The sequence below is a fragment of the Cannabis sativa genome, unplaced genomic scaffold (genome assembly GCF_029168945.1).
Source record: "Cannabis sativa cultivar Pink pepper isolate KNU-18-1 unplaced genomic scaffold, ASM2916894v1 Contig3, whole genome shotgun sequence".
NCBI classification, from domain to species: Eukaryota; Viridiplantae; Streptophyta; class Magnoliopsida; order Rosales; family Cannabaceae; genus Cannabis; species Cannabis sativa.
The window spans coordinates 2,080,369-2,106,225 of NW_026870039.1; the positions used below are offsets into that span (position 1 = coordinate 2,080,369).

A 25,857-nucleotide genomic window follows, 5' to 3' on the forward strand; every position below is an offset into this window, starting at 1 on the left:
GATGCGTCACAATATTATTTGTTTTTAAAAACTTAAAAAAATAGTAATTTATATAAAAATGTTAATGATAAAACTAATCCATATGAAATGTTTAATAAGAGAATTAATTTTAATAAATTATGTAGAGGTGAAATATATACCATAAATTGTAATGATGAAAAGGGAGGTCACGATTCATATGACTAATTGCTTCTATATGGAAATATTTATTTGTCTTACTATTTTGTAATAATTAAAATGATAAATATCGTATGAAGTTGGTTGTGCAATCGTGTGATTGTTATAATTATATCGTGTCTCGTACAATCATTATAATCATTGAACAATCAAATTTAATTTATGATTTTTTTTTTTGTATTTAGAAATTCATATATTAAGTATTTTTTAATTGAATGAGTATATAAATATATATGATAAATATATAGAGCTAATTTGAAAACTCAAAATAATAAAAAAAAAATTATAATTAATTGGGAAATATCAAATGATAAATCAGCCATGTATATTTAGACAAATCAAAATAAATGTAAGAATACTTTATTTATAATTGAGAAGTATAATAATTATGTATTTTTAATCCGAGATTTTAATCACAGAGGAAAAAAAAAGTTACTAAGAAGCCATAGTTCTCCATATTTACAAAATAAAATATAATGATACACTGAATCTGATTGTAATCAAATATTTTTACTCTAATCTTAAAATTTTTTTCCTAACCCTCATTAACAATTGTTACCTGATTTCTAATCTATCTTAATTGTAATTGTTTTCACTAATAATCATTTAACAATGGTCATAGACATAGGTTAGTGATATTACACTTACACTGGAAAAGAAGAAGTGTTTCAAGTTCAAATACATATTTTGGGATAAATTAAAATGGCATGAGAAAAGATTTATTTATAGTGTATATGTAATGTCCAACTATACTTTCTAAATAATGTGGGATTATTACAAAAAGTAAAGTGAATAATCATGTTTTCTTAGTACATTAACACGGTACTATAAAAAAAATTAGAAAAATATGAAGAAAAAATTATAGAATATCGAATAGATAATTTTTTCAAAAAAATAAGATGAAAATATATTTTATTTTTATATAAAATATAAAATGTATATTATTGTAATAGAATATCGAATAGATAATTTTTTCAAAAAAAATTATAACTAATTAAATGAATAAACTAATTTAATCAATTAGTCAAGGAGAAAAATACATATTTTGAGACAAATTAAAAAAAAATTATAATTGATTAATTGAATAAGACTAATTTAATCAATTAGTCATGGAAGAAATACATATTTTGGGACAAATTAAAATGCTATGAGAAAAAATTTATTTATAGTGTATATGTAATGTCCCACTATACTTTCTAAACAATGTGGGATTATTACAAAAAGTAAACTTAGTTAAATAATCATATTTTCTTAGTACATTAACATGGTACTCTCAAAAAATTAAAAAAAATATGAAGAAAAAATTATTGAAAGCCACCTATATCATTGTGTGATTTCCTTTATATTAATATATAGCTATTGATGATTGATTGATTTTTTAGTATTTGACATAACCATGAATTATTCGCAAAATTATATTTATTGTGTTATATTTTTCGTTTGATTTTTTTTTAAAAAAAAAAATTGTTTAAAAACTAAAGACACCATTTGAATTAAATATTTACTTTTAAATTATGTGACACTAAAATAAAATTACCAAAGAGTATATTATATGAATAAAAAGTGGTGAGGGAGGGATGGGAAAAAGGGAGAGGTCATGGGTTCGAACTTAGGACCTTGAAGCTATTAAGCTATTAAATGATTGTAAAATACCATTACACTACACTCAAAAAAAATATTATATGAATAAAAAAATATATAAATAATAAATTATATAATATTAAAACGAAACTAAAAACATAAAGCTAATTGGATAAGACTAATTTTATTAATTAGTCAAAAAAAAAATAACATACTAAAAAAATATTTATTTGCTATAATATTTTTTATACTATAGCAAATAATAATGATTAGACTAATGAAAGCGAAAAAGAAAAACTTATTTATAGATTGGATATAGAAAACTACAATACTTTCTAAACAATGTGGGACTTTTTTACAAAGTTAGTAGATTTTTTTTTTATTAGACAAAGCTTGAAGCTCTCACAAAATAGTAAAAATACTATAAAAAAAATATGAGATGCCACATCATCACTTTTAAACTATTTTAAAGTTCATATTTTTATTTTTAATTTATAATGTATACTACAAAAATTATTTCTTAAGTAAAAAAATGTCAATTTTTATCTCTAATAATTTTAACTATTTAAATAATTTAAACTAAACTTACAAAATATAAAAATTTGAAAAATGATAAAATAATAATTGTGTATATAGTCATATAAGTGTGTCACTTTTTTAATTTTTGAACAAATTAAAATTTAAGAGAATATATGTAGTTGTAAAAAAATATTTTTAACTCGAACAAATAACAATATAAAAGTCTAGAATATTAAAATAAATTTTTAAACTAAATTAATTTCATAATATATAAAATTAAAAATTTAAAAATTAGTAAAAAAATTAATTATTAAAAAAATAAATAACTACTTATAGAAATATATATATAACTTATTGGGTAAAACATTAATCAATCACCCAAGAAGATAATAATATTTCTAAGACAAAAGAAAATAAATAAATAAAAGTATTATTTATAACTTACATGGATAACAATTAAAATATCTCTAAACAATGTGGGACTTTTTACCTTGTAGTGTAGTTTATTTTTCAAAGAAAATAAGAGAATGTGTCACATAATAAGAAAAATAGGATGAAAAAAAAGTAAAAAGCCACCTAAACTCTTACTGTGCATTACTTTATATATATATATATATTGATTATTATTATTGATAAACATGAAGAAGTGTTTAATTTATTATGAATAAAAAAGTAATTTTCTTTTCTTTGAAGAGAATGTTTACTAGTGGGCCATATAAATGGGCCGAATAATTGGGCTTATCAATAAGGGGTAAAATGTAACTCAAAATAAAGGGGCATTTTCCGATAATGTGTCTGAACTGAAGAAGATACAATCCGATTAGAATTGGGGGAGAGTAGCTGGAGAGGTCCTGCTTGCTTGCTTGCTTCGCTCGCTTTCCTTCTCTCCGTTATCTATCGTCTCTTTCTGCGCCGTCAACCACTGCCTTCGTTTCACTGGATAAGAAAATCCTCAACTCGCTTCCACATATTCAATTATAAAAAAATTATATTAATTTTTTCTTTTGAAAAAATTAAATGGCTCACACTTTGGTCTCCACCTCTACTTCCTCACTCCGATTCAACTCCCTTGCTTTGGCTCCAAACCCTACTTCTTACTCCGACCCTCCCAAGCTCTCTCTCGCTTTCGAACCCTTGCGTTCTAGGTACTCACTCTTCTCCCTCTTCATTTATTTTTGATTATTTTGTTGTTGTTGTTGTTGTTGTTTCTGTTCGCTAAATCTATGGAGTTACGATTTTGGATGTGGTGCATGCTCATGTTATGATATATATATATATATATATATATATATCTATGAAGATTGCTTAATTATAAATATTTTCCCCTTGTTTAGAATCGTTTAAGATGCGTGTACATATATATATTTATATATCTGTGTGCTTGTGTATAATTATGGGAGGGAAGAGATGAGAATGGGTCTTTTTTGATTTGGTTTTATAACAAAGAAATAGAAAAATGTTGACCAAAGTATTGAATTAGGCAGAGTATTCTTAAATCTTTTTGACATGTACGTATACTCTTCAAAATCAATCAGTAAAGACCACAGAAGAATAAACGAAGTATTATTTAGTTTTTCGGCTGAGCCATTTAGTATTTTATTGTAGGAAATCAAGAAAGCTAGTTGGTAATGTGAATAATGCTCAAAATTCACGCATCAAGGCCGTTTACTCTAGTGAGTATTGGGTGCCAGAGAAGAACTCGCGCGAGGGAATTTGGTCCATAAGGTTGGTTTTATGTAGTTGATTATGTTCTCTTAATAATGCCTGTTTTTTATTTCTTACATTTTTCTATCGTTTATTGATTATTACCTATTATAGTTTTAAAATTGGTGGCTGGACTTTTTAGGAAGGATTTGCTAGGCCCGTTGCTGATTATGTTTTCATAACAATTCCCCTCTTCTATTTATGTACTTGTGGCTGGATTTTGTAGGGAGGATGTGCAAACCCCATCATCACCGTACTTCCCCACATATGCACAGGGACAGGGGCCACCACCAATGGTGCAAGAGCGCTTTCAGAGTGTCATTAGTCAGCTATTTCAGCATGTAAGGGAGTAGGTATTTGATGTTTTAACTGATTACCTTGGCTTTGGCTTGTTAGTCTCAATCAGTTTCTTCCTTCTGGGTATGGTTTTCAGAGAATAATTCGATGTGGTGGTGCTGTTGATGATGACATGGCCAACATAATTGTTGCTCAACTTCTTTATCTCGATGCTATTGATCCTAGCAAGGTCCGGCGATGGATGCTTTTTTTTTTATTATTATCAATCAGCTTAATTTTTAATATTTTCTCATGGCTACTAAAATTTTAAAGATTTTATGATTAATCCATATTATGCTTTCTGACACTAAATTGTACTCAGGATATTGTCATGTACATAAATTCACCTGGTGGATCGGTTACAGCTGGTAATATATACATCCGAAGCTGGTTTGCATTATTCTCTCTTATGAAATGTATTGCCACTTAATTTATTTAATGCTCTATATTTGTAGGAATGGCCATATTTGACACAATGAAGCATATCCGGCCTGATGTCTCCACTGTATGTGTTGGACTAGCTGCTAGGTACTTGATTGATTCAATACAAAATTAGTCGCCTTTTGGTGACTTTTAATTAAAGACAAATTACTCTGTGTGCTAATTTTGTATCTCCACTTTTCTGTGTACAGTATGGGAGCGTTCTTGCTAAGCGCTGGCACTAAAGGTAAAACAGTTTCGATGACAGGTTCTGTTTATAGTTTTTCATTTCATGTTTTCTAAAGCAATTCTTTTGTTTGCTATATAAATTAAGGGAAAAGATTCAGCTTACCAAACTCAAGGATTATGATCCATCAGCCGCTTGGTGGAGCTCAAGGTGGGCAAACCGATATAGATATTCAAGTAAGTAATATTTTCTCTCGACTTCAACTTGTCATCATACCTTTAACTCCTTGTTGGTTAACATGCTTAAAAGTGGTCTTTTGATAGAGTGCTTATGTCCAAATAGTGGCCTATCACATATAAAGTTACAGATTAGAATTGAACTTTTATTTTTCTCTGTGTTCTTACAAGTTCTACTTCAATATTTATTTAAACAGGGTAACTGCAGAAATGGAGTTGTATCTATTTTTTTTTTCTTCCATAACTAGTTTATGATTGGTCAGTCAGTCCCTAACACATGAGTTATTTGTTTAGGCAAATGAAATGTTGCATCACAAGGCAAATTTAAATGGCTACCTCTCTTATCACACCGGTCAAAGTCTAGACAGGATTAACCAGGACACCGATCGCGATTTCTTCATGAGTGCAAAAGAAGCCAAAGAATATGGACTTATAGATGGTGTGATTTTGAATCCTCTCAAAGCTCTCCAGCCTTTGCCCGTTGCAGCAGCTGACGGTGAAGCTGGTAAATCTGCCGCAGAAACTACATCAGACAGCTAAGGTGATATGGCCTGTAAACTTCTCCCAAAAAGCATATGATTATGAATAACTGTTGTAGAGTTCGATGAAAGGATTCCTATAGTTTTCCCATCTCATTTTAATGTCGAGCAATTTAGTATTTTTGTTAAGACTTGAGACAGAGTAGTAGGAAATCTTTAAGTTTTGACATTTCGTCCCTCTGAGATACATATTGAGAAATAGATTATTTGCAATTGACTTATTTGAGTTTTTTCTCATGTGAACTGCTGGAGATAAATTTGTGAAAGAGAAATGGAAGGAAAAAAATTATTGAGAGATAGGATTCTTTCCTTTCTATAACTAATTGATAAAAGTGTCAATATAGCCATAGAAAGTTAACAGTTTATTAATCAAGAATTTCAATTAATATTAGACTATTGTCCAAGTTATGAAACTAATATATGTCTATATCAATTTTTGCTTCAAGGATACAAATTCAAGCATTAACTTCATAAGATACATGATAATAATATATGCCTATCATTACAAAATTAAAATCAAAGAATTTATCATGCAACATTCAAATTTTGCGTCTATTAATCACAACTTTTTCAAATTTGACAATTGGCTCAATTGCCAATAAGGTAATAAAACAATAGCAAACATTTTAAACAATAAAATTACTTGAATGCATATACATCAATGACATTTAATATCATAGGCAAAGTAGTAATAATTACAAATTAAGATTTATCAATGATTCTAACTATATGAAAGGTTCAGCTCATAACTATCCAGATTTGATCAAATTATATGTTAGATTTTTCCAACTGAAATGGTAAATACTATTTTGGATCCTGTGTTTTGCAAAAGTTACTAATTAGACCTTCTGTTTTGTTAAATGACAAAATAGATTATGTATTTTCTAAAATTGTACAAATGGGACCTTGAATTGATTTTTTGTCAAAATAAAACTTAATAATAATCTGATCTAGAGATATTATGACAAAACTGGTTACATTTTCTATATCTGTTCGTGTTAGAAATTGTTTTAAAGTTGATTACATTAAAAAAATAATTTTTTTAAAAAATTGAGCTCAGGGTCCAAATTTTACTATTTTGAAAAATATAAGGTCCATTTTGTCATTTAACAAAACAGAGGGTCCAATTGGTAACTTTTGCAAAACACAGAATCCAAAATGGTATTTATTCTAATTTCAATTAAGCAGTGAATGGTTGATATGGAAGAATTAGAGAGTTATATATATGTGTAATCAAAACCTGAATTAATAAATACTAATCATATAAAGGAACACAAAGGGAAAGAAAAGAGAGAGAGAGACTTACAAAAATAATTAGGTTTAAGGTTATGAATAATTAGGTTTAAGTATATATATTTAATTATAATAGATATTTATAAAAATAATAAAAAAAATTAATAGTTACATTAGGATTATTTTTAATTACATGTGTATAGTTTTTTTAATTTAATTTCTTATTTTTAATTAATTAATAAAATAATATTATAAATTTAATAAAAAATTCAAAATAGGGAAAATTAATTAAATAATATTTATAAACTTAATAAAAGAATTAAGAAGAAAATAGATAAAAATATTTGGAACATGTCACCGTCTTATTTCTTTATGAGCATTGCTATTATGTACCAGTAGTGCTTAACACTTTATCGACATGTCGGGTTATTGGTTAGCGATATTCCTTAAAAGCTAATATTAAACTATATGAGACTCAATACTTAGTTAGACTAATAGCGATATTAACATATAGGAGGATGCTAAACACCACTGATACCCTTTATCATTTCTCTCTTTTTATATATATATATATTTATATATAGATAGATAGATTCAAATTATTAATTTTGTAATATAAGTCAAACAAATAATATTTCACTACACAATTATCTGGCTGCAACTCGCCACGTTGGAATCGATAAAAATGCCACGTTGGCTGCAACTTTTATTAGTTTAGACTTCAAAATCATCAACTAATTAATGTATTATATGCTATTATATATAATGCATATTGATACAAAACGTATAATGCATAATCATAACAACAAACCAAGAAAGAAAACTATGCATATAATTATTTCCATATATATATATAACTTAATTTGATTCCTAATCATGACTTTCATAGACATGGCAACCACTCTAGCTATATCATATAATATATTATATTATATATATGTATATATAATGTCCATTTTTCTCATCCACAATTGAAAAGCTATTACAACTCTTTATATAACTGTATATTATAAAATTTAGTTTTAGTACATAAGAGAAAAATGGATGATCAAAACTTGGAAGAGAAGGCTAATGATCACCACGATGAGAAGATATTGTTAATCATAATCAAATCAACGATTGTGAGAGTCTCATTTCGCATAATTACACTAACCCTACTAGCCCTTTTACTCCCTCTAGCTTTTCTCCACCTTGCAAAGATTGTTTTCTCTCGTTTTCTTCTCCTAAGCCAAGTAGCTCTAATACCAATTATACCACTCTCTTCTTCTTCATCATCTCAATATCCCAATCACTCGTATCTCCACACCACAAACCTAGCTATCCTCTATCTCATAGTCTCCACCTTAAGCCTTGTTACACTCCTCCACACCCTAACCAATAATAAACTCACTACTACTAGTCTCACCACCACTACTACTACTCTAGGGAACTACGTAGCATGGATTTTACTTCTAACCATGCAAGTTTCCATTGGTTTAGGGTTAGGGAATAACGACTTATTATCATTAGTAGTAGAAGGTAATAAATTCTCAAGTGTCCGTACGGACAGGACTTTGTATAGTAAAGCAATATTTTTTCTTGGTTTGCATGAGACTATGATTCGTTGGTCAAGTCTAGTAGTGGAGCCGGTGATAAACGACACAAGTTTTGGTGTCGTTTGGAGAAGAAAGAAGGAGGAGGAGATGGTGAAGAGAGTTTTGATGAGTATTGGGTTTTGGTGTTTGTGGTGTTATTTAGGGTTGAGAGAAGAGGTTGAGGCTTTGGTGTTTGTGGCTGAGTTTAAATGGGAATTAATATTGTTTGATAATGTTAATATGAATTTGGAAATGGCTGACTTTGTTGGGTGGTGGTTGTATTACATGACGGTGATGATTGGTGTTGTGAAGGTCATCAAGGGACTGGTGTGGGTTTCCATGTCTATTTTTTATTATTTCTTTAGAGTAATAAATAATAATGGAGTTGGAATCACATCACCATCCGATGATGAACCTTTATTTTTTTTAGATAATGAAGACAAAGTTTAAGCTGGGTATTTAAAGTTTTAACCTTTATTATTTTTTATATGTATACATTGTAAAAACCTTCCAATGTTGCATAATTTATAACGTACGGGCTCGGCTTGACGTAGATGTTTTCTTTATCTTAAGCACTTGCATGTAAATGTGTATAGTGCCTAATAAAAATGTATATTTATCATATATTTCATTAACATTTTGAATGGGAAATTTATTTGTGTAATGGTAATTGATTTTTTTAGAATTATTATTAATTATCTAGCTAGAGCATCTTGTTTGAATATAGGTTGCAAATTAGAGTGAACAAATATTTCTTTATTATTATTTTTTTTGGATTGCTCTACTAGGATTTTCCTCTCAACATAAGTTGTGGCTATGGCAGGGAAAACTCAATCTTGGAAAGTTGGAATGCAATCACTCAAAAAAGCAAGATAGAGAGTCCAATTTCCAAGCACCCTATTCTCAAGACTAAATCCATGGCGGAACTATTAGGGATTAATTCAAGCTCTTGAGCTATTGGAATTTGAAAATGACGATGATTTTGGTGGAACTTCGAAGACTAATCTCACTGACCTCAATCCATATCAAGAGGTCTCAGTGGCTTCAAAATAGATTGTAGGTTCTTTTTTAAAACCTCCTATTTTCGAATCTAAGATTTCGGGAATTCCCGATATTAGAAGCTCATGGTCAGAACCTTTCTCCTTGGGTTTCGATTATAAGTCTCCAATACAAGGACCTCCTGGAACATCGCAAGCTCATTCCAGTGGAGGTCAATCTCCACTTTCTATGGAAAACTCACTGTTGGCAACCCTGGCCCCTACTGAGATTACTAGTGCAAAACGAACCATCTCCTCCTAGATTAGGGCTACTCAAGCTTCAAAAAAGATGAGAAAGTCAGGTAATTCTCCAGGCCTTGCTCATTTCCCTGTTCTGTGTGTTGAACAATCTGTGAGTAATGTGCCTTTAATTAGAAAATGGGAAGTCTGGTAGACTTAAAATTGGAATTGGGGATATTGCAGAGGAAATTTCCTATTGGAATTCCTCCTTGGCCTGTTATGTGCTAGTGGCTAACCCTCCTTTGCATGTCATGGAAGGTATTTTCCATAGAGTTTGGAAAGATAAAGGAATTGACATAGTTTCCTCAATTGCTCATGGAATTTTCTTTGTCAGATTCTATACTTTGGAAGATAGGATTAAGGTCTTGGTAGGTGAATATGTTTTCTTTGATAGAAAACTATTAATCATGAAACCGTAGAATGCCCAAGATAAATTCCATAAAGAAAACTTGAGCAAACTTCCTATGTGGATTCAAATTTCTAACCTTGATATTAAGTATTGGGATTTAGAGACCATGAAGAAAATTCTTCCTCAAATTGGGTGTATCCTAAAAAACTATCAAGCTACACTACTACAAAACAAGCCTTTAGAGTTGCTTTTTTCAGCATAATAATTAATAACCGATGCCATAGGGTTGAAAATTTTTAGAAGGGAATTTGACGCTACTTTTGGCGTCGGTTATTTGGAAATAATCGACGCCATAGGGTGTGCCCCCCTATGGCGTCGGTTATTTCCAAATAACCGACGCCAAAAGGGTTTATAACCCTAGCTCATCACTTCGTCTTCCTCATTCGACCAGCCAGCCCAGAAATCCCCAAATCAGAGAAACCCCAAACCCTCTCCGCCAACCACCACGAAAAATCACCCCAATTTCACTATTTTTTCACCATTTTAGCTCATTTTTGTTTCTAAATCTTCTATTTTTCATACTTAAAACTATATACCTGAAAAGATCACATTTTTCCTCATTTTTTAGGGTAAACCGAAGGTAGAGGTAGTGGTTGTGGTGGTTATACCTCCGGCCACCATTTTTAGAGGAGAAAACATTGTATCTCAACGTCTATTAAGGTATAAATCTGATTTCTACTAATTTTAGTAATGTACATTGCTTTATTTTTTATTTTATAAATTTTTTAGGGTTTTTCTATATTATCAAATATGTATTATGTTGTATTGAATATGTATTGTGTGTATATATATTGTGAATGAGAAATGTATTGTGTGTATATATATTGTGAATGAAAAATGTGATATAGGAGAGTATATATGTATGTATTTTGTGTTGTATTGAATATGTATTGTGTGTATATATATTGTGAATGAGAAATGTGATATAGGAGAGTATTTTATATATTGTATATGTATATATTGAGTATTTTAAAGTTTAAACTAATAGTTTTGTTAATTAAATATTGTGATGAGAATGAGATAGGAGAGTATTAAAATAAAAGTTTAGAAAGTAATTTCTATAAAATTAGTTTAGAAACAAAAATTTAGAAATTAACTATATTTTGTATTAATTTTTTTTTTCTATTTTCAATTTTATTCATGTGTTTTTATTTTTTTTAGTAACTAGTAAATAGTTAGTTACAACTATTTAGCAAGTTACTAATTTTCATTCATATTCATGTATTTTTATTACTAACTAGTTACTCATAATTTATATAAGTAGTAAGTAGCTAAATAAAAAAATTGGTAATTTTGTAGTATTTCTTTACGTTGTAGGTTGTGAGGTCAATTTGCAAGGATCCGACTTATTTGGTGTGTTGATCGGTTTCAAGGTAGCTCGAGGTATACATTTACTAACTTTTATTATAATAATTATGAATGCTTAGTAGAGTTTGAATATCTTAAATATTCATCCGTAGTGAAGTAGGTTCTGTGAATACATATACTGCAGTCGGATGGGTGGTAAACTTTTATATTGCTAAATGTTGTTGTGATTATTTTATATTGTTTTGAATTGTGTTTTGTTGTTATTAATAGGTTTGAATTTTTTGGAAATGTTCAATTATAACCGTTATGCTGCCGAAATTTCATGTAACACCCTAACTATCTTAGGCGTATTACGTGATTTTTAAACGTACTGTGCAGCTCGTTGCTAATCAACGAGGTTTATGGAAAAACGTGATTAATTAAAATTTTGCTTTTTCATTAAACTTATAAACCATTTTACAAAAGTCTCGGGATCCCGATTTATAAAAATATTTACAAAAGTTTCACTGTTTAACTATTACATCAAAATAAAAGTCGTCTAACGACAGTTACAAAAATCTCAGCCTTGCTGTCCCGAGGATCGTACGCTCTAGGCCTAACCGCCCCGACATGTACAACCTCATAAGCTCGCTCACGGTCCATCAGCTACAGCCTTGCCTTTACCTACACATGAACATAAACTATGAGTCGACAGACTCAGTAAGAAAAGCATAATAATATCATACATAACTAACTGCCGTGTCCAACACGATACTGAGTCCCGCTACTGCCATGTCCAACATGGTACTGAGCTACTACTGCCATGTCCAACATGGTACTGAGTTTTGAACGTTCAGGGGACGGTACTATTGACAAGTATCCTCCTGATCGGTCGAACCGGTCATACTCCGGCTGCTGATCATACTCCAGCCTGTACCGACGGGATCGGTCAATAGCCCTGAACCACCAACCAAATGTCGGCTGATCGGTCGAACCGGTCATACTCCGCTTGGTCATACTCCGGCACATGTCTACCGACGTGACGGGGTTGGATGGTTCGAAGCCTAAATACATAACTAATGTAATCTAGCGAGGCTTCCTACATGCTCGCTAAACATGTAATCTACATATGCATACTGTTATACTAATCTTACGGATTCCGATTTCGGGTGTCTTGGTGGCTTTGACCCGAAGGCCGAACGGTGGATTACTGGCTCCTAAACCATAAAAATCACAACGCTATAAGTGACACGCTAAATCACTTCCCGGGGACTAAAACTTGGAACTAAAAGTTTCCCTATCGATAAAAAGCATGGCAATACCCCTAAAAACCTAAAAACGAGGAAAACTAGGGTTCTGAAAAATCCCCCAACCCAGACTCGTTGCCCAACCGGAATTCCGGTTCGGGGAAAGTCGGGACCCCATCCGAATTCCGGATGCACAACCGAATTAGGTTCCTCGCAGGCAGCAACCATAAAAAAATTCATAACTCGACCAATTCAACCCCAATTGGTCCCAAACTTTCCAGACCTGTTCTATATGTCCCAAATAACATATCCAAGGCATCAAACCTACCCAGAAACCACAGATACAAAATTTGCCATTGGAGCTCAAGCTTTGAGTTCCAAACTCAAGCTTGAGCAAAACCACCTAAACATGCATTCCACTAGCTTAATTCTACTTAACTAAGCATAAAAACACCTCTGCAAACTAATAGAAACAACAGCAACATCACAGAACATATTCACAACATTTTCCTTCCAAAAACCACATTTTTACATAGAAAACTCAAAGCTTGAACAACCTAGCTAATCATGCTTCAAACAACTCAATTAACATCAAATAATCATGCTTTGAACTTCAGAAAAAACCAACTAAACACAGCCATAACAACAGCCACAAAAACATGCATGCATCAACAATATACTTTCTTAAAACACAAGAAAACACAAAGAGAAGTTAGAAATCACTTACCACAATCAAGAGCTCCCAAATTAGGTTGAATCTAGCTTGAAAATCAAAGAAAATCCCAGCCCTTGAACCCCAAGCACCCAGCCGAAAAGAGAGAGGAAAAAGAGAGAGTTTTCTATTTTTTCTAACTTTGATATTTTTTGTAAAATAAAGAAATGAAATCAAATACACATATAACATTCATTTCAGCCAATTAATAAATAATTAAACATTTAATTTTCAATTAATAAACTCACTAGAAGACAAAACACTAATGGGGCAAAAAGACCATTTTGCCCCTCCACCATAAAATCATGAAAATCATACTAAAGGGGTATTTTTGGGACATTCTAAATTCCCGGCCATTCCCGACATTCCCAATGTCTAAAACCCGTCCCCAAAATACTAACATACTAAGTTGTGATTTCTACTGAGCCAAACGCCGAGTTCCAAAATACCGGACACCGGAAATGCGAAATATAAAAGCTACTGATGACATAATCATGCATTTCTGAATTCCGTAAATAACAGTAATAAATTATTTAAATAGCTATAAATAATTTCATAATTAAACATAAACAGCTGCTAATTTCCAAATTAACTAAGCGGGCTTTACATTTCAGTAGAATTAGGATAATATTTGATTTTTTTTCTATTAAACTTGGTTGTTAGGATTTTATCGGAAGTCACTTTATCGGAAGTCAAGTACATAATTTTTAGTATAAGGTATGCTTTCTTTAACTTACTTTTATAAGAATGTTTTTTTTTTATATATATATTTAGATAATTCTTAAATACTTAGAGTAATTTTAGAATAATATTGATGTAATACATATGATAGATATAGTAGGCTAAAAAAAAAAGATATACAAAAAATGGTCTAATGAGATTTGAACTTGTGACCAAAAAGATAAATTGATAAGTCTTTACCAATATACCAAAACACAATCTTTATATAAATTAACTACAATGATTTTATTTAAATATTAGAAGAGATATAAAAGAATTTTATTTAACATTGATTCTAATACTTAATATTAGAATTTTATTAGTTTATTTAAGTAAAATAGCAAAATAAAACACAAAAAGTTAGGTGAAAGAGGTGCATAACATGATTTTAGTATACAAAAGATCGTTTTTTGGACAAAATAGTTGGCCAAACCGCCATAGGCTGTTTGGGATGCGTAGAACGCGAAAAAATACCCAAGTAAAAAAAAGTAATCGTCTCAAATGGATAATCGGATCAAAAGTTATTAATATTCAAAGTTTTCAAAAAAAAAGTCATGCAAAGTTTAGCCCTTTCTCTAATTTTTTCTATTTATTTTGGTCCATAAATTATTGTTTTATTTTATTGGTCTTGAAAATTTTAAATATATAAAAATATGAAATTACATAAAAATTAAAAAATATTACACATTATTTATTAAAAATATACTAATTATTATACAAAATATAACTTAAAAAAAATATAAAAAATATACTAATATACTACAAAAATACAAACACATAATGTCAAATATAAAATATTAATAAAAAGATAGTTAATATACAAACATTTAGATTAATGTAAATGTGTATTTATTTAACTTTTTAATTTAATTTTTATTTATGGTTATTGTATATAATTTATACTTAATTTAATTATATTAATAATAAAATAATATATATATAAATTATGCTAAAAGACGAAATTGTAAAGCTAAATACCAAGACCCTATGGCGTCGGTTATTTTAAACCCTATAGCGTCACCTGGAACAACGTCGGTAGCGAATTTCGCCAAAACCGACGCCAAAACCCCTTAAAAACCGCCTCTAAAGCCCAATTTTGTAGTAGTGCTACTAGAAATTGAGATAGATTAGTTTATGCACATGTTATGATAGAAGTCTCTCTCAATCAAGACATGCCTGAATAAATTGTCTTTGAGAATGAAGTCGGAGAGGATGTTTATCTTAACATCTATTATGAATGGAAGCCCATTAATTGAAAGGGATGCAAGAGATTTGGTCACTCACAACATCTATGTAAAAAAGGCCTAAAACAGAAACTGAAATAGATTTCCATAGTGGCTTCGAAAAAGAAGGCTACCCTTGAGAAATCTAATGAGACTCTTAATGAGAAGGGTCATCCTATTGATAATTTACCAGTTAATGAAGTGAATGTGCAACCTCTAGGGGCTATAAAATAGAAAAATGGCATCTGGCAGAGGAAAGGTACCAAGGAGGAAAAAACAGAAGTTAAGAGTATTCCCACAGTCCAATTAAGGAACAAGTACTAAGCTTTGAATGTCGAAACTTTACTAAGTTACAAGTGGGTTAGATTTTGTGTGAAATGATGGAAACAGATGAGGGAGGAGGAATTCCTCGCAGACCTAATGGATAAGGTCTTGTGCTGCAATGTTCGAGGGATAAACTCAACTTGGAAGCATCAAGAGGTTAGGAAACTCATTAATGATAAATGTTTACTGAGATTTTCAGAAACTAATTAGCTGAAAGCTTTAGAAATTAAATAAATGTTAAGTAACTAAGACAAATGATTTTAAGTGGTTCGAGCATTAATTATCCATGGTCCACGAGTCAGTATATTGGCCTTATAGGGTTTTGAAATATATTACAAGTGGTGTTTACAATATAAAATCCTAACTCTATTTCTATAGGTTTCTTTCGAAGAAGAAGAAGAAAGCATAGAGGATATCTTTGAAGAGCTTCGACTATATATTTCTCTTTTTGATCCCCCTCATGAAGAAATGAAAGGGTTTTTATAGAAAACGACATCCTAAACTGGGTAGTCGCGAACCACCAAAATACTGGGGCTCAAATTCAGTTTACTTCATGTACAGATTATTGGTCTTACACCAGGTGAATGCACACCTGATCTTCCTATGATACACAAGATATGATAAATATGGCTCTCATCAGCGAAACCAATACTGGCGCTAAGAACAGTAAAAGTACATATTCCGTTTATTTTAGAAAATTTGGCACTATACGAGCTGTAATTTGATAAAACCCAAGAATTATAACCTACATAGATAATTGTGCAAAAATATATTTAACACTCAGTGCCTCCAGAACAGTCCAAAAAACATGCAGATTAATTTTTCAATTTTTCAAACATTCATAAATCACTAAAATTGGAATATGTCAAATGTTAATCATCATAATAAAATCAAGTCCAATAATCAAGTTGAGTTATTACCTCTCTCAAGTTGTTAAACTTTGTCCAAAACGATGATCCTAAGCTCTCAAGTCCCAAGCTCCAAATGTTTAGTCCAATCATATATATCACTTTCACCTATACCATCAAATGGCTAAATAATCATCATTATTGCATTCTACATTCAAAATCAAGTCCAACAATATATAAAATGACTATATTAAAGTTTAGAGTTCAAAACCTCACCTAAGCGGTGCATACTAACTATCAGTGGCAGTAGAAATTGGTGTACGTACCGAAAAAGTCACTGAAAATAAAGGTAGTACATACGAGTAGATCATGCTCATGCCAACTATTTGTCAAAAAAAGTACACGGTATCACTAAAAAGTCGTTGGAAAGGGGCAGAGCTACAAAAATATCACCAAAAAAACTATCGAGTCGGGCGAAATGATGAGATTGTTCTCCTCAACGTCTGATTCTAGTTGTTAAGACAGATCATCAAACGGACACCAAAAGTGATCGAAAAGTGCATTCAAAGTTTGAACTTCCAAACTTTGACTTGCGATCTCTCACTTACGGTAGCGCAAATGGGGAGGCACCGCTTGGGGGGTTGAGATCACTGGCGATCGGGGGTTTGAATGGTGCAGCCTGTGGGTCATATATTTGTTGATTATTGCATATTAATTATAACACATGATTTCCTTTTACACCTTTTTGATGCTATTTTACGTTACTTTCTTTAAATTTTCAATATGTCTCAAATATATATATATCTCAAATATATATATATATATATGGGTGACTATTCAATGGTTACATTTTTATTGTAACCATATGGTTACATTTTTTTTTACCTATAATAGAAGGTTACCAATAAGTAAAATTTCCATTTTTAGATTTAATTAATTATAATTTATTATATTTTAAGTAATTAAATAAATATTTAAGAAGATCTTAATTAGCAATTAAAATTTATAAATAATTTTTTTTATTTATATATAAATCCCTTAACTTAATTATTTTAACAATTAAACTATTTAATTATAATATTTACAATTTTTTTTTACAAAAATTAAAATTATTTTTATATAAATTAAAATTGTATCCTTATAATGAATTTTTTTTTTATAAGAACACACCCTGCTTCTTTTTTTTTTTTTTTTATTTTGCAGGATGTGTCCTTATAAATTAAAAAACATGATATTATATTGACACTTAATTAAAACCTAATTAATCTTTAAAGTCTTGATTTTTATTTTTTTAATTATAAATTCTAATTAACTAAAGTCTTACTCGCAATTATCTTCTTTCATTCACTCTCTACCACACTTACATTGAAAATGATTGACAACGAAACATAGAACCTATAGCAAATTTGTCCGAAGATGAAGATAATTTTTTTAATTTCATGAGTTTTGTGAAAAAGAAATGTGAAGAGGATGTCTCTGACATAAGTAACTATGGAATTGAGCATGACACTGAAGATGTTAGCCATATATGGATTGATCCTGATGTAGCTGTTTGGAGTAATTTTTTAAACTTTTTGCAGATATTGATAAAAATTTAGAAGACTATATAAGTCCATCCACACCTATTGATTAGGATGTGTTAGACAATTTTTTCTCCTCTTATGGACAACTTTAAGCAACCAATTATTTTAGCATTGCATTTGGGAGACAAACCTTTTGGGTAGTTGGGACAAGGAATATTGGAATTTTAACCTTTTTGCCGCCTTGTACATAATGAAATACCATTCAGCCTTGAGCCCGAATCTTTAATTAAAATTACATTGAAAGGCACTCATTAATGGAAACTAGTTCTAGAAAGAAAGTGCTAGCAGCAGCAATAACATTTAAAATTGACTTCCATTCCTATGGCACATTATCTTGCAATCATAAACTGTACTCAAGGTGGATCGATAAAAAAAACATACTTTTCAAGCACACATAGTTGATGATGAAACAAATCTAAACAAGAATAAGATAACAAATATAGTCAGAACCCAGATGAAGTACAATATTGACAATACAAGAGAGGATATTATTAAGATACATTCAAATACAAGAAGTATAAGGAAGTGTAATCATTTTAAATTAATATTATAAGTATAATAAAATTTTAATTATGAAATTATATGTGCATAATTTTAAATTATTAAGAGTTTTGTTATATAAATTAAAATAATTAATTAAGTGTAAAAAAAAAATTTGCTAAAAGATCCTTATTTAATAATAAATTACAAAAAATTAATTAATAATTATACTTAATTTAATTTTAAAATATAAATAATCTTAATTAAAGTTTTAAAAGGAAATAAATTAACAGGTTAATATCAGGTTACAGGTTATTTTTAATTTTTTTTATTTAATTTCCAAATTAATCACAACCATTTAATAGTGATCCAATGGCTAAAAAAAAATGTAACCATGTGGTTACAATAAAAATGTAACCATTAGAACCTCCTCCATATATATATATATGTATATTATGTAAAGGCATTGAGCCATTTCCTACTATATGTTTCATATTATATGGTGTACTGTCATTATACTCATTATTTGGGGTCCTGAATAATTTAATATTAGTTTTTCTTGAGGTTTGTCAAGGAGTGTTTTTGTGATTCTCTTATATAAAGTTGCTAATTTTATAATGTATAGCTACAAAAGATATTGATATTCATGATATATAAGTTACATATATATATGTATACGTTTGTGTTAATGTATAAGGTACGATCGTTGACCTTCATATCAAGAATCAACAGCCTATCATGAAACATCACAATTATGTATAACGTGTTAATTTAATTTTACCTAATACATATATGTGTTTTGTAATTAATAAAGTTAAACAACTAATATTAAAACCCATATGTATAATCACTCATAAAACACATAAAATAGTCTTAAAGAAATAATCAGGAAAAAAGTGGGTGCACTAGAGGATTTGGATCCTTAATTTTCAACTTTAGGATTGTCATCTATCTCTCAATTGATCGCTGCAAAAAAATTGTATGTGTTTATATAAATTTAATCACACATATATATAGTTATACTAATTATTACTTGAAAAATATATATTTTTTAAAAAGTAATTAAAAGAAATTATAAATTGGATCCATATTTCTTATTATTAATTAATCAACTATTATTTTTAGACAACGCGCGTCATGGATAGGTAGTGGTACTATACAAGCCCTCCATTACTAAATGCTTCTTCTTTTTTATTTCTTTTTTCATTTTTATTGAAATTGTTTACTTAAAAAACAAACTAACATATTTCGTTTATATATCGATAATAATATTTATTGTTTCTAAAAACTATATTTTAAATGATTATATATAATAAACAAAAGGGAGTAATATTCCACTACGCAATCATATGGCTGCAACTTGCCACGTCAGAATGGATAGAGACGTAAAGTCAAAGAAACCAACTCCCACCTTATACTTCATTGTTACATTACATTTTATATACACATATCTAACAAACAAATACTTAAAAATATAAGATCCACATTGTATAATTATACCTAAACATGTAAATGTCATTTGAGAAAAAAGAATATAAACAATCGAGACAAAATTCAAACGCTACAAACAAACTATAACAATAACTATATATATATGGGAACAATATATATATATATGTACATAGAAAAAGAAAATCATAGAACAAGAATTGATAGGCTAAAATCTTTGTTTATATAGCGCGCAATGCTTCATATGTATACTTTCACTTAAAAAAAAATAATAATTTACATGTCTTAATAATTTATGCCAAACAATAAATAATTCAAACTTAAAAGAACGCCATACATATATAGACGTGTCAACCACTCTAACAATAAATATGTTCACAAACAAATAAATAATAATGATCATATACAAGTCGTTGCTACAAATATAAAACCCTCACATATATATACATCATAAACTTTTCCACCTTCTCATCCAAACAAAAAAAAAACACATAGATTAGAGGTACATTTATAAATAATATTCTTTGTTCTAAAATGAGTGACCATGATCATGATCATACACTAGTTGTTCATCACAACAAGATTTTGATAAAATCAGCCTTAGTAAGAGTCCCATTTCGAATAACCACAACAACATTACTAAGCCTCTTACTTCCATTATCTTTTCTCCTCTTGGCTAGGATCGCCTGCGCCCGTTTCCTCCTCAACCAGCTACAACCGTCTCCACCTTTCTTCTCCATATTCCTCCACACAAGCCCTTCAATCCTCTATCTCATAGTCTCCACCATAAGCATAGCTACACTCGTCCACACCCTAACAGTAGGCAAGCTCACACTCCTCAGCGAGTCACTACCGTTGACCACCGCTCTCCTCAGCCGTAGACTCCGCCTCAGCGCCGCCTGGATCTTCCTAATCACATTACAAGTGTGCGTGGGTTTAGGGATCGAAGGAACCGTTTCATTGGGAACAGATTTTTCGAGCTTCGGTACGGACAGGACTTTGGTGAGTCGAGTCATTTTCTTTCTCGGCTTGCACGAAACGATGCTTCATTGGTCGAGGCTTGTGGTTAAGCCTGTGGTGGACGACACCATTTTCGGTGTCGTTTCGAGGAACGAAAAGTGGTTCGAGAGAGGAGCCATAGCTGGGAGTTTCGGTGGGTTGTGGTATTGGCGGCTGAGGGACGAGGTTGAGTCGTTGGTGGTTGTGGCTGAGGCTAAAGGTGAGATGTTAATGGAGGTTGGTTTGGCTGACTTTGCTGGCTGGTGGTTGTATTACTTGACTGTCACTATTGGTATGGTGAAAGTCATTAAGAGTCTTATGTGGGTTGGAATGTCTTTGTTTTGTAGGAGAGTAGGTAGAATCTCATCTGAAATAATTGACTCCAATACTAATAGTAATATTGCTACTTTAAATATTGTTGTTGAAGAAAAAGTCTGATCATATTACTGAGTAAAAAATTGTATGTTACTGTGTATTTTTTCTTTCTTTCTTTTACTGCTTCTTTAAGATGTATAAAAAAATTTCTTGGAAAAAGAAATAAAGAAGAAGAAGAAAAGAATATTATTATTCTTGGTTTTAATTATTTTAATTAATATATAATGGGTCTCTTATCTATATATAGCTGAATTATATTATGATATTTCCTTACTGCTAGGTTAGTTGTTGTGACGTTAATTATTATTATATTTATAATATTAATTAATTAAGATCTTGTATATCACTATGACAGCTATTAATAGTATTATTACATTTTTTTTAATATAATTAATTAAGATGTTCGAAGTTAGAAGAAATGTTAGTTAATTTGATTAATATTGTATTGCATATATATAATTACCATCTAATTACTTATATTATAACATGTATGATGCATACATTGGAGATGTTACAACCGTAGATAGGCCTGGGTACATCTTTTTAATTAGATCATCTAATATGTTAGGAGATATATATTTTATATTTTATTATCATAACTTATTATGCATTTGTTGTTATATGGAGATTTTGATTAGGTTTATTAATTTCCAAGTTATTGCAGAATAATATATATCTTAAGTCACCAATCTGATCATCCACACGGTACAATGACTAGCTAGCTAATTAACTAATAATTTTTTAATTTTAATTTTATGAAAAAGAAAAAGCTAGCTAGCCAAGCAAGTATGTTTTTGGTTCTCATTTGTGCCCTATACTAATGTTTGTCCTTTTGAATTTGTCTCTTCAAAAAAATCCAAATCTACTATAGGTATAAAGAAAAAACACACATCCAAATCAATGACATCATGTTTATATCTTTATTACATATTATTTGACAATAACAAACTTTCATAATCTATTCTAATACAGTAATACTTTTTGGGCGTGCAAAATTTGATAATTATAATAAGTGCTCTTACTGACATTTGTCTGCCTTGTATTGGGATGAAACTATATAATCCAATGCATATATAGTTTCAAAAAATAAAACCCTTTTAAAATAAATAAATAACACTCACGAAGTCTTGTTTGGTTTAATCAAATATTGCTTTGTATAAATAAAATAAACAAAGCCTGCGGATTAAAACAGTTCTTTATTATTGATGGTATCGAAACATAATTATCAAATCTTAAAATTAACCAATGCTGTCCTGCTAAGCAACTCATGATATTTGTGCAAATAATAAAACTCATTATAAGTACAACATTGTGCTATAGCTATAATAATAAGATACAATACAGATATATATTATGGCTAATGATGATGATAAGAATAATTCTTTCTTCTTTGTTCCACCATTCAACTTCGAAGAAATCCAGAACAATAATCATTGCGGCCCTACTATTACAGATGAATTAGAAGTGATCTTCAATCCAAAAAATAAAGACCATTCATTTGGAGGAATGGTGAACAATAAAGATGATGATGATCGATTTGGCTTGTTCTATGATCAACAAGATAACATGATGATGATGATGAATATGGCTGGTAATAAAGAAGTACTAGTACCAAAAATTTTTGCTCAAGATCAACAAAGACAAGAATTACCCAAGTCCGACTACTCAATTTTGGATGATTTCGATGCGATTTCAATGAATTTCGATGATCCTCCTCCTCCTCCTCCCTTTGCTTCTTTAGAGTTTCTTAGCCAATGCGAAACTAGTGGACATAACAAGCTGAGTAGTCATAACAAGAACACGACGATAACAGAAAGCAACACCCAAATAATGAATAGTCATCATTATACGACACGTCGTTCGAAGCTATCAACTGAAGAAATCATGAGAATTGCCGGATCATGCTACATACGATTCTCGAGTGTCCAGGGAACAAACGACACCGTTTTGATGCCCCCTTTTGGAAGCTGTTATGCTATCTCCGGTTTATCCCATGGCGAAACCAAAGATGTACAACTAGTCCACCTTCTCTTATCCGTAGCTGAAAAAGTCAACGACCAACAGTTTGACCAAGCCACCAGACTCCTCCAAAGTCCTCAACTCACTCCCTCTTATTATTATTCCTCATCACCTAATAATAAACCCAACTCAGTCGAGCGAGTTGTCCTCTCTTTCATTGAAGCTCTTCAACAGAAAATCGATTCAGAAACTGGTTTTATTACTAGAAAAAGAAGAGGAAGAAGAAGATCAATGACCAGTACAACTAATACTACTAATAATGACAAAGATCAATTAAGTCGTGGTTTGGGTACAAGCATTTTAAGCGTTACCTGCTTTCAACGACTCCCTTTTCCTCAGGTACTTCATTTCCCAGCTGTTCAAGCTATAATCGAGAGTTTGGATGAGTTTGATGATAAGCTTCATGTGATCGATCTCGAGATTAGAAGTGGGGTTCAATGGACACTTTTAATGAAAGCTTTAGCAGAGCGAAATGATAATAATAATATTAATAATCAAGACCGTCCATTATTTCAGCTTCTTAAGATCACAGCCATTGGTACACCGGAGAATCAGGTCAAAATTGAGGAAACCCAGAACCGGTTGACGAATCTAGCTGAGTCTCTGAACGTACCCTTTTCGTTTAAAATCTTGATCTTAACAGAACTGGATGACATCAATGAAGGTATGATCGAAACTGAGGAAGACGAGGTTTTAGCTGTGTTCACCTCGTTATTACTAAGAATGATGTTGTATAAGCCACTGAGTTTGGAGAAATTGATGAGAGTTATTAAAACACTAAAGCCATCTGTAATGGTTGTCATAGAAACAGAAGTTAATCTAAACGCACCGTCGTTTGCGAACCGATTCATAGAAGCTTTGTTCTTCTATGGGGCTTTCTTTGACTGTTTCGAGACTTGTTTTAAAGAGGAAGAAGAGCTTAAAACGACAATGGAAGAGGTCTTGGGAATGGGGATTGATAATATTGTGAGTAAGGAAAATGGTGAGAGAGTTATTAGAAGTGTGAGGATTGGAGTTTGGAGAGCTTTCTTTGAGAGGTTTAGGATGGTGGAGAGTAAGTTGAGTGACTCTTCTTTGTACCAAGCTAGCTTGGTGGCTAAGAAGTTTGGTTATGGAAGTTCTTTGACTATGGAAAGGAATGGAAAGGGTTTGATTGTTGGGTGGAAAGGTACTCCAATTAATTCCCTTTCAGTTTGGAAATTTCTCTAATGATTATTACGTAAACTCTTCTGTCTCTCAACTTTTTTCTCTTTGTTAATTGTTTATTTAAATATTGGAAGATACTTGGAATTTGAAATATCTTTTTTTTTTTTTTTAAGAATAGGTTTATTCCGGTTGTAGTTACATATCGTAAATTACACTTGTTTTTACATATATTTTTTGAAATAAAGATTGTAACTTTTATTAAAGCAAATCAACTATCAAAATAGCTTCCAAACGAGAAGGGACAGACCCTCTACTGGAAATACGATCAAGACATGAACCAGAAGAATGAGCTAACCAGTTAGCCGCTTGGTTCTCAGATCGTTTAACAAACTGGAGTGAAATATGAAAAGTAGTAAATGACCGTATAAGATTAATACAATCCGAAATAATAAGACCAAGAGGAGAAAGAATTTGGCTCTTGCTATTGATAGCATTAACCAACAAGAGACAATCCGACTCCATAATCACCGCTGTAGGACGAAAATCCTCAACAGCACTGCCTTCTTCCCAGCATGCTTTAACCCAACTCAAAGCCTCTTTCATTGACAACGCCTCAGCAACAGCGAGGCCAATTTACATATATATTAGGAAACAAATTCGGGGTTATATTTTGTTTAGTAACAACTAAATCAATAAAATTAGGGAAAAAAATTGCTGAAAAAAAACTAAAAAAAAAATGTGTGTTTTTTATTTTCATTTTTTTTAGATACTAAATCTAAAGTAAAATAATTAAAAAAAAATCAATTATTTTAATAAATTTAATTTATAAGCCTTATTTAATAAATCTATTAGAAGAAAAAAAAATAATCATATTATTTTTTTATCTAAAAAAGAAAGAAATAAAAAAAAATACATTCAAATGTTATAGTAAAAGAAGATTAGAAGTCAAAAAATCGTAACACAAAATAGAGACCTTAATTTTTTCTCAACACCTTTGTCAAGAGCATCTTTTGCGTCATCTCTCTCTTCAAGAGCGGCCGACTTTCCTTTTATCGGATAGATGTGCCACACTCAATCCAGATAGTTTCTAGCTGCAACATAGTTTCTGTTGGAAATTATTTTATTAGGATCTTAGATCTACTCACAAGTATGTTGATTAACACCCAAAATATGAACTTCTAAAACGATTATGAAATAAACACATATAAAGTATGAGAAACCTTACATTGGGTGCAGCGGAATATTATGTCTCC

At 30.6% G+C, this 25,857-nt stretch overlaps 3 protein-coding genes across 3 annotated transcripts; all 3 read left to right on the forward strand.

The window, feature by feature from the left end:
- The first annotated feature begins 3,025 nt into the window (after positions 1-3,025).
- On the forward strand, positions 3,026-5,920 carry LOC115707753 (ATP-dependent Clp protease proteolytic subunit 5, chloroplastic). Its single transcript, XM_030635845.2, has 9 exons — positions 3,026-3,422; positions 3,883-4,002; positions 4,208-4,322; positions 4,415-4,507; positions 4,640-4,685; positions 4,773-4,845; positions 4,950-4,984; positions 5,072-5,160; positions 5,455-5,920. Exons 1-9 carry the CDS (start codon positions 3,295-3,297, stop codon positions 5,698-5,700), a joined length of 945 nt encoding a protein of 314 aa, XP_030491705.1. The 5' UTR covers positions 3,026-3,294; the 3' UTR covers positions 5,701-5,920.
- Positions 5,921-20,374: 14,454 nt separating this feature from the next.
- Positions 20,375-21,631, forward strand: LOC115703825 (uncharacterized). The gene has a single exon (XM_030631058.2). It carries the CDS (start codon positions 20,600-20,602, stop codon positions 21,500-21,502), a length of 903 nt encoding a protein of 300 aa, XP_030486918.1. The 5' UTR covers positions 20,375-20,599; the 3' UTR covers positions 21,503-21,631.
- Positions 21,632-22,580: 949 nt separating this feature from the next.
- LOC133029057 (DELLA protein RGL2-like) lies at positions 22,581-25,014 on the forward strand. Its single transcript, XM_061107891.1, has one exon. It carries the CDS (start codon positions 22,793-22,795, stop codon positions 24,665-24,667), a length of 1,875 nt encoding a protein of 624 aa, XP_060963874.1. The 5' UTR covers positions 22,581-22,792; the 3' UTR covers positions 24,668-25,014.
- Positions 25,015-25,857: the final 843 nt, after the last annotated feature.

Bases quoted from the DNA above. Each gene is read 5' to 3' on its own strand.
- LOC133029057 (XM_061107891.1), top strand. From the start codon at position 22,793: ATGGCTAATGATGATGATAAGAATAATTCTTTCTTCTTTGTTCCACCA.
- LOC115703825 (XM_030631058.2), top strand. From the start codon at position 20,600: ATGAGTGACCATGATCATGATCATACACTAGTTGTTCATCACAACAAG.
- LOC115707753 (XM_030635845.2), top strand. From the start codon at position 3,295: ATGGCTCACACTTTGGTCTCCACCTCTACTTCCTCACTCCGATTCAAC. The intron at 4,508-4,639 runs GTCCGGCGATGG...AATTGTACTCAG, and splicing joins ATGCTATTGATCCTAGCAAG to GATATTGTCATGTACATAAA. The intron at 4,846-4,949 runs GTACTTGATTGA...TTCTGTGTACAG, and splicing joins TGTGTTGGACTAGCTGCTAG to TATGGGAGCGTTCTTGCTAA.